Source organism: Mandrillus leucophaeus, unplaced genomic scaffold (assembly GCF_000951045.1).
Source record: "Mandrillus leucophaeus isolate KB7577 unplaced genomic scaffold, Mleu.le_1.0 Scaffold52, whole genome shotgun sequence".
Taxonomy (NCBI): Eukaryota; Metazoa; Chordata; class Mammalia; order Primates; family Cercopithecidae; genus Mandrillus; species Mandrillus leucophaeus.
Window position 1 is genome coordinate 2,092,782 of NW_012105586.1, and position 13,645 is coordinate 2,106,426.

General features: G+C 51.9%; 1 protein-coding gene across 1 annotated transcript in view; it reads right to left on the reverse strand.

Annotated features, from left to right (window-relative positions):
• Positions 1-9,572: 9,572 nt before the first annotated feature.
• TNFRSF1B (tumor necrosis factor receptor superfamily, member 1B) overlaps positions 9,573-13,645 on the reverse strand; it is a 43,153-nt gene continuing 39,080 nt past the window's right edge. Inside the window, exon 10 of the mRNA XM_011996568.1 lies at positions 9,573-12,082. Within this exon, the coding sequence (XP_011851958.1) occupies positions 11,802-12,082 (281 nt within the window). The 3' untranslated portion in view covers positions 9,573-11,801. The remainder of the gene's footprint in view (positions 12,083-13,645) is intronic.

Below are 13,645 nucleotides of genomic sequence, written 5' to 3' on the forward strand. Positions count from 1 at the left end.
GTGGGGGCTCTCACTATGTTCTGTAGGCTGGTCTCAAACTCCTGGGCTCAAACAATCCACCTGTCTCAGCCTGCCAAAGGGCTGGAATTATAGGAGTGAGCCACCGGCCACCGAGCCTGGCTGCCTGGGACTGTTCTAATCCCATGACTGAGCAAAATAAAGCTCTGCCATCCTAGAGTTTATATTCTAGCAGGAGGTGTAGACAATAAGAAATAAACATAACAGATATGTAAATTATACAGTATTTGAAAAGGTGATAAGTACCGTAAGAGCCCTGTGAAGGGTAGGGGGATCCCAGAGTTGAGGGAGTTGCAATTTTAATTATGAATTAATTTAATTAGATCTTGAAGGCTTTTAACTTTGTAAGGCAGCACTGTCCAATAGAAATAGAATGCACGCCATATAAATAACTTTAAAATTTTCTAGTAGCCAAATCACAGAGTGAAAAGAAACAGGTAAAATGAAGTTAATATTGTATTTAACCTAGTATATCCAAAATAAGACCATTTCAACATGTAAACCAATGTAAAATTACTAACAAGATACTGTATATATAGTTTTTCGTAGTGAGTCTTCTATATTTGGTATTTTGTATTGAGATGTATTTTATACATCTCAGCCTGAACTAGCCATGTTTCAAGTACTCAGAAGCATCTGTGCCTGGTAGCTATTCTATTTGGAAGCACAGGTCCAGAATCTCTTGTGAAAATGCAAGCAGCCCAGGGAGAGGTGGTACTGTCACCTCATAGGGAAAAAAAGAGAAAAGGTGGCCGGGTGCGGTGGCTCACGCCTGTAATCCCAGCACTTCGGGAGGCTGAGGCAAGCAGATCACCTGAGGTTAGGAGTTCAAGCCCAGCCTGGCCAACATGGTGAAACCCTGTCTCTACTAAAAATACAAAAATTAGCCAGGTATAGTGGCAGGCACCTATAATCCCAGCTACTTGGGAGCCTGAGGCAGGAGAATCACTTGAACCCAGGTTGCAGTGAGCCAAGATCACACCACCGCACTCCAGCCTAGGCGACTTCAGGCCATTCTTCCAACCCCATATCCCATCCCACCCCCCATAGTGCCATGGCTGTCCTGCCCTCCCCTCACCAAGGTGTCTGCTCAAACTACAGCACCTCAGAGAAGCCTTCCTCAACCCACCTTGCAAGCTGGCAGCACCCCAAACCCTATCTGTCCCCTTACTTTGCTTTATTTTTCTTCTTAGCACTTACTGCCACAAGCATAGCCTACATGTCTGTTTTTACATAGTCCCTGCTAGCGTGTCAGCTCCAGGTGGACAGGGACCTTGTCTGTGCTGCTATCTGCGGCATTCCCAGTACCTATACGTTTAAAAAAAAAACAAAAACAAAAACAAAACAAGCAACTAACATGTGTGGAGCCCTGACAATGTGCCAGGCACAGTTCTAAGCATTTCAGACAGTAACTCATGTAATCCCACAATCTGAGGGAGATACTATTTTAATCCCATTTTACAGATAAGGCGAGTAAGGCACAGGGACATCTGAGACATTCATTCACTTGACTGAGGTCACAGCAACAGGAAATGTCGCATCCAGGATTCACACCTGGGCAGGTAGTCTTCAAGGCCCTACAACTGTTTTTGTTTTGTTTTGTTTTGTTTTGTTTTTAGACAGGGTCTCACTCTGCCACCCAGGCTGGAGTACAGTGACTCGATCACGGTTCACTGCAGCCTCAACCTCCTGGGCTCAAGCAATTCTCCCACCTCAGCCTCCCACAGTGCTGGGATTACAGGCTTGAGGCACCGCGCCGGGCTGGACCCACAATTTTGGGTTCCGTGCTTGTTCATCAGAGTGTTCTATAATGATAATGAATGAATGAGATCAAATAAAGAGAACGCAAAAAGACATTCCTTCTCTTCCCAGGCTCGTCCTAGCTTAGCCAAACCACACGTTCTCTCCTGATTAAAGCAAAGAAATGGGCGAGAGGAGCTGCAAGCCTGGCCCATGCTGACTGGTTACCATATCAGGCAGGTGGCTGCCCTTGGTTGCTCCAAATGGAATCATCATTCCCCTCAAACGGAATCATCTGGTGCCTCCTCTGTCTCCAGACAGGCAGTGAGCTCTGGGAAACAGCAGCGCTGGATCTGGTACCTCGGACTCAGCACCAGCCCATGTCCAGTGCCTGTGAGAGGAAGGAGCCAAAGCTGCCCCCTCCCCCAGCCCCGAGTCAATTCCCTGCTCCCGAAGGGGGTTTATTCCAGTTTCCATGATCCACACGCTGGCTCAGCTCATGTTTCAAACATTAACATCCCAATCAGGTTGGTGCTGTTACTATCCCCATTGTATATATAGATGGGGACTCAAGCTCAATGCAGCCCCAGCCTCCGCAGAGTGGATGTTCAGTAAACGTGAATATCCCCAGCAATGGTGCCATGAGTGAATACCAGAGCTGCTGGGGCTGCAATGGCCTCTGTGCAGGAAACACAGGGCACAAGCAAGTTGAAGGAAGGGACTTTTGCCAAGGAGAGACCAGCATTAGAAGAACCCACAAGAGCTGGTGAAGCACTCAAGGAGAAGCACCAGCAGGAAGCCATGGGGCACAATGGTGATGGCACGGAGAAGCTACCAGAAGGGGAAGGGGGGGAGGGAATACACACCTGGCCTCACTTTCCTCCCATCCTCCAGTCTCCTGATGAGATGGGATCGTTCCCTTGGCCGCCTTCATGGGCAGGAACTGGAGTGGCTCACTTCACTCAGCCCCACCGCTGGCCACTCTTCGTGAGAGGAAGCACGTAAGCAAAAACAAATTTTGGGGGGACTGGAGGGAACAAATGCTGGGATTGGCCAGTCACTCCTCTCTGGTGGGAGCAGGCTCTACGCAGGCCCCACAGCAGCATTCAAGTCCCTGCCTTCTCAGCACCCAGATTCCTGTCTGGCATCCAGGAAGAATCAGGTCACACGGATGGATTGAAAGATGATCAATGCAGAAGACTTTATTGAGCAGTGAAAGTGGCTCTCAGTGGAAGGGGAGCTGAAAAGGGGATGGTGCAGGAAGAAGGTGATCTTTCCCCGAAGCCACGCCATCTGAAGTTAATCACGTCTGTCTATCCGTAGTTTCTGACGCTCAGTTGCTTCTCTGCTTGGGTGCTTGTGATCTCCGCCAGTCAGCCATTTGTGACGCTCCGCGGGATGCTCCGCGGAGCTGAAGTCTTTTTATGGGCACAGGATAGGGGCATGGCAGGCCAAAAAGGCAACATTTGGGCAGAAAAACAGGGTCAGCTGTTTTCACTTAGGGCCGAGGTTCCAGGCTTAAGGGTGGGGTTTAACCAGGAGCCTGACCATTCTGTATCACTGCTAGTGCTCTCTCATGGCCAAACCCTGCTGGGAGCCTCAGGGAAAAGGGCCCAGGAATGAGTGTGCAGGAGGCAGCCTCCCAGTGCACAAAGCACCGGAGAGAGGAACCGGAGGGCTGGATGGAGACTAACCAGCACATTGCTGGTCTCTCTGCTTCTAATCCATCTCTCTCCAGCCATCCCCCCAGTGTAGCCAAGGTAAGGGGGCTTCAGAAGGAGCCCCCCACCTCCTGGTAAGCAGTCCCCACAACTGCAGTTTCCAACCTCCTCTCTCCCCAGCACCTGGTGACATCATTCCAAAAGACAAATCTGGCCATATCCCCCCACCAGTGAAACCTCTTCAGCGAGTCCTTTGTCCCGCTGTCTGCCTTAGCAGGACAGTGGCCATCCTTCGGACCTGGCCACTCCTCAGCCTCATTTCCTGCTCACTGCCCCAGGCCAAGGGCAGACTTGGCTGATCCCTGGGTCCCTCAGGCCTCTGCTCCCAGGTTACCTCTCCCGGTCCCCTCCCTGATCCAAAAAGGGCACTTCCATCCCTTGGTCCCCCATGTCCAGCTTCATTTTCTTCTTCCCTGTCTGATATTATCTGTTTCGTTTCTTCCTACCCACTACATAAGCTTCATTTTAGTAGCCACTGCATCTCCACAACTAGAGCACAATACCTACTTGTTTCTTCAAGCATCAGGAGGTATCAGGATATATTTAAGGTATTTAAAGCTGGATGGGATCCGCAACGAGGGAGTTGGAGAGGGAGAAGAGGTGCAAGGGCTGAGCCTTGGGCCCCCTCATGAGTCAGACGTTGAAGAGATGAGGAGGAACCAGGCAAGAAGGCAGAAGGGGTCCCTGAGATGGCAGGAGAGTCAAGGGGTCTGGGCTCCTGACAGCCAGGCAAGGAAAGACTTCCAAGGAGCAGAGATTGATCACTCGGGTCAAATACCGTCTGCCTGTAGAAGTGAGATGGGGACTGAAGCTGAATTTAGCTGTATGGAGTTTCGTAGAGACCTGGTCAAAAGATAGGTTGAGTAGAGTAGGGGGCACAAGTGGTGAGCGCATGAGAAAATGGGAGAAGACAAATTGGAGACCTGAATATGCTGTTCTCCAGGTGTCTTTGCTGTAAGAGTAGCTGAGAAATCTGACAGCGCCTGGAGGAAGAATTGTGAGCAAGGTTTCTGTCGTTAATTGTGGTGAAATACACATAACTTTTTTTTTTTTTTTTTTTTTTTGAGATGGAGTTTCACTCTTCTCTCCCAGGCTAGAATGCAATGGTGCGATCTCGGCTCACTGCAACCTCTGCCTCCCAGGTTCAAACAATTCTCCTGCCTCAGCCTACTGAGTAGCTGGGATTACAGGCACTTGCCACCACACCCGGCTAATTTTTGTATTTTTAGTAGAGACGGGGTTTCGCCATGTTGGCCAGGCTGATCTCGAACTCCTGACCTCAGGTGACCCACCCACCTCAGCCTCCCACAAAATTTTTATCATCTTTTTGTAGTTGTTGCTCTTTTTTGGTTTTTGTTTAAAAATTCTCATCTTGACCATTATTAACTGTGTAGTTCAGTGGCATTAAGTAATTTCACATTGTTGTACAACCATCACCACCATCCATCTGCAGAACCTTTTTTTTTTGGACAGGGTCTCACTCTGTCACCTGGGCTGGAGTGCAGTGGCACAGGTCATGGCTCACTGCAGCCTCGAATTTCTGGACTCACGCAATCTTCCCGCCTCAGCCTCCTGAGTAGCTGGGACCACAGGTGCATGCCACCACGCCAAGCTCATTTTCATAAAGACGGGGTCTCACTATGTTGCCCAGGCTAGTCTCGAACTCCTGAGCTCAAGCGATCCACGCACCTTGGCTTCCCAAAGTTTTGGGATTACAGGCGTGAGCCATCATGCCTGGCCTAGAACTCTTCATTTCAAAAAACTGAAACGCTGCACCCATTAAACACTGACTCCCCATTCCCTCTTCTCCTAGCTTCTGGCAACCAACACCCTACTTTCCATCTCTATGAATCCTACTACTCTAGGTACCTCATGTACAGGAAACACACAGAATTTGTCCTTTTGTGACTGGCTTATTTCACTTAGTTTAAGAGACAAGGGATCTTTGTCCTCGAGGATCATCCAGGTTGCAGCACCTGTCAGAATTTCCTTCCTTTTAAAAGTTGAATATTCCACTGGAGACCACTGGTTTTTTTGTTTGTTTGTTTTTGTTTTTTGTTTTTTGAGATGAAGTCTCGCTCTGTCACCCAGGCTGGAGTGCAGTGGCGCGACCTCGGCTCACTGCAACCTCTGCCTCCCGGGTTCAAGCGATTCTCCTGTCTCAGCCTCCTGAGTAGCTGGGACTACAGGCATGTGCCACCACTCCAGGCTAATTTTTGTATTTTTAGTAGAGATGGGGTTTCACCATGTTGGCCAGGCTGGTCTCGAATTCCTGACCTCAGGTGATCCACCCACCTCAGCCCCGCAAAGTGCTGGGATTATAGGTGTGAGCCACTGCGCCCAGGCTGTAGACCACATTTTGTTTATCCATTCCACGTTTTGGACACCTAGGTTGTTTCCACTTTTGGCTGTTATGAACAAGGAACACAGCTGTACAAATATCCGTTTGAGACTCTGTTTTTCTGTTTTCAATTCTTTGGGGGAGACACCCACAAGTGGAGTTGCTGGATCAGATGGTAATTCTATGTTCCACGTTTTGAGTCACTGTCACGCTGTATCCCGTAGCAGTTGGACCCTTGTGCACTCTCCTCAGCGACGCACAAGGTTTTCCATCTCTCCACATTTTCACCAACACTAATTTCTGGGTTTTTGATAGCAGTCGTCCTAATGGGCGTGAGGTTGTTCAGCAGATGGGAGGAGCCTCCGTGTGTCTATATGCAAACAGGAAAGATCCAGGAGCCACAGAAATGGAGGCTGAAGGAAAGAGACAGGAGACTCGGTGAAGCAATGTCCTTGAGCCAGGAGAGATGCTAAGATCCCGTGCGGAGGAGGAACCATCCTCAGACCCAGTCACGGCAAAGGCCAGAGTTGTGGGCACAGACACAGGGTAAGAGGGGAGATGTGGTGAGGCAAGCATGAAGCATTCTCTTATGTTTGTTTTATTTTCTCAGTGAAATAGACAGCAAGGTAACCAACTGAAGGTAAGGGTGGGGTGAGGACAGAGGCTTGGGGATAAAGGAGAACACATGAAATAGTCCATCTAGAAGAGCAAGGTAAGGCATGGTGGCTCATCCCTATAATCCCAGCACTTTGGGAAGCCAAGGTGGGAGGATCACTTAAGCCCAGGAGTTTCAGGCTGCAGTGAGCTGTGATTGTGCTACTGCCCTCCAGCCTGGGTCACTGAGTGATACTCAGCCTCAAACAAAAACCTCAATTAATCCTTTTATTTAAAAGATAAAATAGGCTGGGTGCAGTGACTCAGGCCTGTAATCCCAGCACTTTGGGAGGCCGAGGTGGGTGCATCACCTGTCAGGAGTTCGAGACCAGCCTGGCCAACATGGCGAAACCCCCTTCTCTACTAACAATAAAAAAATTAGCTGGGCATATAATCCCAGCTACTTGGGAGGCTGAGGCAGGAGAATCGCTTGAACCCGGGAGGCAGAGCTTGCGGTGAGCCGAGATCGCACCACTGCACTCCAGCCCGGGCGACAGAACAAGACTCCATCTCAAAAAAATAAATAAATAAATAAAATTAAAAGATAAATAGAAAGAGTGGGAGACCGAATGAATGGGAGCTGGTAGGCTGGATAACCAATGGTTGTCTTTGCCCCTGCAAAGACATTGATGTCTGAATTCCTGCAACCTGGCCAAAACGCTGAGACAAGGAGAGTGTCCTGGATTATCTGGGTGGTCCGTTGTGATTACAGGTGTCCCTATAATTGGGAGGCAGAGGGAGATCTGATTACTGAAGAGACTCCATTGCTATCTCTGAAGATGGACAAAGGGGCCATAAGCCAAGGAATGCAGGTGCCACTGGAAGCTGAAGGCAAGGAACCAGATTCTCCCCTAAAGCCTCCAAAAACAAATTCCTCATTTGAGCCTAGCAGGCCTGGCGACACCTTGCTTTTATACTTCTGACTCCTAGAGCTGTAGGAGAATGCAATTGTATTGTTTTAAGTCACTGAGTTTGTGTGGTTTGTTATAGCAGCAATAGGAACTAATATATCGGGCAGGGGACCTGTTGTCACTGCTGGGCGGCACCAAGGACCCCCATAAAATTTATTCTTTTTTTTCCGTCCTCCAGGCCGGAGTGCAGTGGCGAGATCTCAGCTCACAGCAACCTCCGCCTCCTGGGCTCAAGCAATCCTCCCACTTAAGCCGCATGGGTAGTTGGGACTCCAGGTGCATACCACCACACCCAGCTAGTTTCTGTATTTTTTTCGTGGAGATGAGGTTTCACCATGTTGCCCAGGCCAGTCTTGAACTCCTGAGCTCAAGCAATCCACCCACCTCAGCCTCCTAAAGCGCTGGGATTACAGGCGTAAGCCACCGCGCCCGGCCACGTCTAATGATCATGAAATGAAAATGCGACCAGCCAGCATGGTGGAATGCCATCATCGTGCCCCATCCAGGTGCAGAGGTGCGGGTGTGGCACAAACAGAGTGCTGGGTTCAACCAGAGAGAGAACAAACCAGGAGAAAGTGTTGTAGGTGCGCACAAGGGAGAAAACGTAACCAACAGCTGCAGGTGCCAGTGAGGGAGAAAGACAGGAGGAAGTAGGGGTGGGGGAAAGTGGGATGCTTGAAATTGACATTAGGGTGCAGTTATCAATAATACCAGGGTCTAAGGCATTGGCCTGGCTACATCCCGAAGGCCACATCCGCCTCCTGCCCATTCTTTTACGTCCTGTGCACAGCTGTTTTCACACTACAACAGCACAGTTGAGTGGTTGTTGCAGAAACTGTAAGACCTGCCAAGTGTAAAATATTTATTCTGGTCAGGCACAATGGCTCATGCCTGCAATCCCAGCACTTTAGGAGGCCAAGGCCGGTGGATCACTTGAGCCCTGGAGTTCGAGACAAGCCTGGGCAAACACAGGGAAACCCCCTCCCCGCCAAAAAAATAAAAATAAATAAATAATTTAGCTGGGCATGGTGGTCCATGCCTGTAGTCCCAGCTACTCAAGAGGCTGAGACAGGAAGTCAGGGCTGCAGTGAGCCACGATCATATTTCAGCTTGGGTGACAGAGTGAGACCTTGTCTCAAAAAATTAAATTTGCTCCCTGGCTCTTTATGGAATAAGTGTGGGGAGCCCTGGTCAAGGGTTGAGTGACTGAGACAGGCTGGAGGACAGGACCACGGAGGAGAAGAGGGCGAGGAGCCAGGAGGCAGGGCGTTCCATCAATCACAGATCCTGCAATCACCAAGAACGAAAATGGTCCCACTGAGGGAGTCACAGGAGCTGGAGTGACGATGGTGACCCAGGGGATCAGTGGAACCAATACACAGGCCAAGGTCTCTCTCCCCTCCAAGGCTTTATTTTAATTAATTAATTTTATTTATTTATTTGGAGACGGACTCTCACTCTGTCACCCAGGCCGGAGTGCAGTGGCCCGATCTCAGCTCACTGCAACCTCTGTCTCCTCAATTCAAGTGATTCTCATGCCTCAGCCTCCTGACTAGCTAGGATTATAGGCGCATACCATCATGCCCGGCTAATTTTTTGTATTTTTAGTAGAGGTGGGGTTTCACCATGTTGGCCAGGCTAAGGCCTTTAAACTCAGAACTCCTTTGGCCTGACAGTTCCCTGCAATCCTTTGTTCTAGAAAACTGCTGCTCATCCCTCAGGAGGAGGTCAGAGGTCATCTCTAGAACCCTGTTCTGACCTCCTACCTGGACCCAGGGATGTTCTCTGTGCCCCCAAAGCCCTGTACTGGTCTGAGCATCCCAGGGGCACCCACTCTCCCCGAGGGGGGTCCCCAGGAGGGCAGAGCCTGGCTGCCTAGGCTGCTAGGGATCTGCAGAGACCCCACCCCAGTCCTGAGAGGAGGCCCAGGAGGCCCCGGGGACAAGGGCATGAGACCAGGACACACTTGGAACCCAGCCAGCTGTGTGGTCCTGAGCAGGAGGTTCTCTTATTGTTCACAGGCTTGAGGGGGCGGCTGTAACAGGGGACCCTCTGTGGTCCAGTCACAACAGGGTCTGGCCAGACCCCAGGGACCATGACGCCATCTCCCCTTACACAGGGGTGGCAGACAAGCAGGACCATGGACAAACCCAAGCCCAAACCCCAGGTAGAGCCAGGGGTCGACATGTAAAACAAACAGGTTTATTGATAAGCGGGAATGCTGTCCAGCATACAGTGCAAACTCTCATTGTCTCAGGATCAACACACGCAAGGGAACTGAGGCTCCACAGTCTCCAGATTCATCACTTCCCGGCTCTGCCCAGTGATGCCAAGGAAGCCCGAGGTTCTCCCAGGACTGTCCACCAGGGGGCAGGTGCACTCCATCATGTCCTCATGTGGGTCCAATGTGGGCAGAAACCTGGCCAGCCTCGGCAGTCTTTCTTTTTTAAGAGACAGGGTCTCACTCTGTTGCCCAAGCCGGAGTGTAGTGGCGCGATCATAGCTCACTGCAGCCTCAAACTTCTGGGCTCCAGTGATCCTCCCCTCAGCCTCCGGATTAGCTGGGATTACAGGTGTACGTCACTGCAGCCAGCCAGTCTGACATCTTGATTCCAAGGTGGAAAACCCTTCTTGTCTCCATGGTAATGGCTGGACTCTCCCACCCTCCAATAGTTCAGCTGCCAAGCTCAAGTCCAGTGGAATTTATCAGCAATTTATCACCCTGCCCCCACTCTTCTAGATAAGTTCATGCCTTCTCCTTTATCCCCATGCACCTGAGACTGAGTCAGCCTTTCCAGGAGCCCCTCAACCTGCTTACTCCCAGAATCCGGGCAAGGCTACACGGGTTCCCCCTCTGCAGGGCCTTGGACATGTTTTGGGGAGGGGAGGGGGAAGGCTGACTCTAACGGGGAGGAATCCCAGCTTCAGCGGCTTCAAGGCAGGCCATTCAACTTGCCGACCTTGGTTACACACACCCACAACACGCAACACAGACACAGACACAAGACTGGCACTTGGGATCACACTGGCCATGTACCAAAGTGGCGAGGCAGCCCGCTTGGGGCCAGGGAATTGAGGGTGGGGAGTGGGGAAGAAGAATCCACCCCTCAGGAGGGAGGAGGAGGGTCTAGGCTGAGGTAGGAGGAGAGAGATGGCTACGAGGACTCAGTCATCTCTAGCTCCTGAAATTCCCTGAAAGGAGACGGTGTGGCCTAGGACACCACACCAGGCAGCAAGAAAGGAGGGGCGGGGCTGCAGGCACACCGGAGTGAAGGTGGAGGGTGCAGATGGGAGGTGGGGGGTTGGATGTGGCTGGCAGAGTTTGGCTTTGTTTGTCATTGGCTTGTTGGCCGGCGTGGTACTTGTACTTACCGTTTTAGAAAATTGGCAGATTTCCAGTTAGAAGTGCATTATCTTGCCCAGGCCACAGCACTGAATACGGTGGCCTGCCTGGGCCCTCTGGGCATCTGACTTTCACACCATGGTACTAAAGGACAAGTTAGCATTTGGAGGTGGTGCTTTCTTTTTTTTTTTTTTTTTTTTTTGAGACAGACTCGCTCTGTCGCCCAGGCTGAAGTACGGTGACATGATCTCAGCTCCCTGTAACCTCCGCCTCCAGGGTTCAAACGATTTTCCTGCCTCAGCCTTCTGAGTAGCTGGGACTATAGGTGCCTGCCACCACGCCCGGCTAATTTCTGTATTTTTAGTAGAGATGGGGTTTTACCATGTTGGCCAGGCTGGTCTTGAACTCCTAACCTCAGGTGATCCACCCACCTCGGCCTCCCAAAGTGCTGGGATCATAGGTGTGAGCCACTGTACCTGGCCTGAGGTGATGCTTTCCAAGCCTCCTGAGCTAACCTGAAGGACCCCTACAGCCTACAGGGCTGCCACCTCCTCCCTGCACAGAGCCCTGGGACTGTCCCGCAGTCTCAGCCTCAGGCTGAAGCACTGTCCTGTCTACATGGGTGACTCAGGCAGCATCCCTCCTGAAAGCCCCTCTGCAGAGAAGGATGCTGGGATTTTCTGGAAGCCAGAGCTGGGTCAGAGCCCAGGGGAGACATAAACAAACAAACAAAAAACCTGAGGGCTCCAGAAGCCAAAGCTCGCAGGCCCAGCTGGGCGGGGCAGGCCACAGTGAGTCAGGGACTTGCCCCGGCATGCCCCGAACGTCCGTGCCCAGCTAGCCTTCCGAGAGGGACACACCGTGGCAGCACAGGCTTTCCACAACTCACTGCCTCTGCTCTCGGTCTGCAAGTCAGAGGGAGGCTGCAGCTGTGGAGGGCACTAAAGGAACTTGGCCCAGAAAGAGCCATAGAGTCCTAGCGGTGGGGACCTGGAAGGACCAGGGCCCCTTCGCAGGGTCATACTGCCAGGGCTCAGCCCGCCTTGGCTACGACACAGCCCATGCCAGCCTGGTTAACTGGGCTTCATCCCAGCATCGGGCACGCCAAGGGGCAGGGGCTTCTCTTCAGTGCTCCCCAGCAGGGTCTCTGGCGTCTCCAGCTGTGACCGAAAGGCGCATTCCTCCTTGGAGAAGGGGACCTGCTCGTCCTTCGGGGAACCCGAGGGGCTGGCATCTGTGTCCCCCATCGTGGAGCTGGCTTGAGAGGAGCACTGTGAGCTGTGGTCAGAGCTGCTACAGACATTCACGATGCAGGTGACATTGACCTGGGTCCCATGGCCACCAGGGGAAGAATCTGCTAAGCACAAGATGGGGTGGGGATCAGTCCAGGGGTCCAGGAGTGGGGCCCTGAGACCCCTGCCCAAGATGCAGATTCAGACACATGGGAAAGAGCACTGGGCCAGGAGCCAAGAGACCGAGATTCTAGCCCAGCTCTGCTGTGTGACCTTGAGCAAGTCACTTAACCTGCATGTGCCTCATTTTCTGCTGAATAAGAGTAGCATCACCACCTACCCAGCCCCAATCACCCCAGAGATGGGAGGAGCCAATGATATAAAACAGATGTCTACTTGGGAGACCAAGTTTGTAGGATTGCTTGAGCCCAGGAGTTCAAGACCAGACTGGGCAACATAGTGAGACCCTGTCTCTTTTTTTTTTTTTTTTTTTTTGAGACAGGGTCTCAAAAGAGTGTGGTGTCACCCTCTCAACTCACTGTGACCTCTGCCTCCAGGCCTTAAGTGATCCTCCCATCTCAGCCTCCTGAATAGTTGGGACTACAGGCCACCGCACCCTGCTAATTTTTTTGTAGGGACGGGGTTTTGCCAGGTTGCCTGGGTTGGTCTCGAACACCTGACCTCAAGGAATCTGCCTGCCTTGGCCTCCCAAAGTGCTGGGATTACAGGTGTGAGCCACCGTGCTCGGCCTCAAACTTAACTCTTGATTCTACTCCCATCTCCCATCCAACCCGCTCCTCCTCATCACAGTTCTCATTGCTGCCATCCACCCAGCTGCTTGGGCCCAGAGCCTCGGACCCGTCTTTCTCCCATATCACACACCCATCCGTCATTCCTGCCTTGTCTCCCTTCAAAAGATGACATCTGGGCCAGGCACGGTGGCTCACGCCTGTAATCCCAGCACTTTGGGAGGCCGAGGCAGGTGGATCACCTGAGGTCAGGAGTTTGAGACCAGCCTGGCCAACATGGTGAAACCCCATCTCTACTCAAAATACAAAAAAAATAATTAGCTGGGTATGGTGGCAGGTGCCTATAATCCCAGCTAGTCAGGAGGCTGAGGCAGGAGAATCACTTGAACCCAGGGTGTGGAGGTTGCAGTGAGCCGAAATCACGCCACTTCACCCCAGCCTGGGCGAAAGAGCAAAACTCCATCTCAAAAACAAAAACAAAAGATGACTTCTGCAAGGGTCACCGGCCCTGCTGCTGCATGGTGCAGTGAGCTATGGAAGCCTCCACCTGCTCCCATCTGGATGGCTGTGAACAGGCTTCGACCCCACCCCCCTGAAATCTGATTCCCATCAGCAGCCAGAGCTGGCCCTTGAACTTGGCAGATCACCTCCTTGGGGGCTCAAAAACCCACAGTCCTCACCACAGCCTACCAGGCCCTGTCTGATCTGGAGCCTGCCTTCTCCCGCCCCCTCTCCTGCGGCTCCAAGACCTTGATGGGGCTCCTTCCAGCCACACTCCCCCCTGCTACAGCCCCTTGAGCCCTTCAGGTCCCCTGGGCTTTTGCACAGGCTGCTCCCTCAGCCTACAGAGCCCTTCTCTAGTGCTCAGGTCTTAGCTCAAAGGCCACGTCCTCCACGAAGCGCCCCCTGCCCCCTGGCCTCCCTCTCTAGAGACAT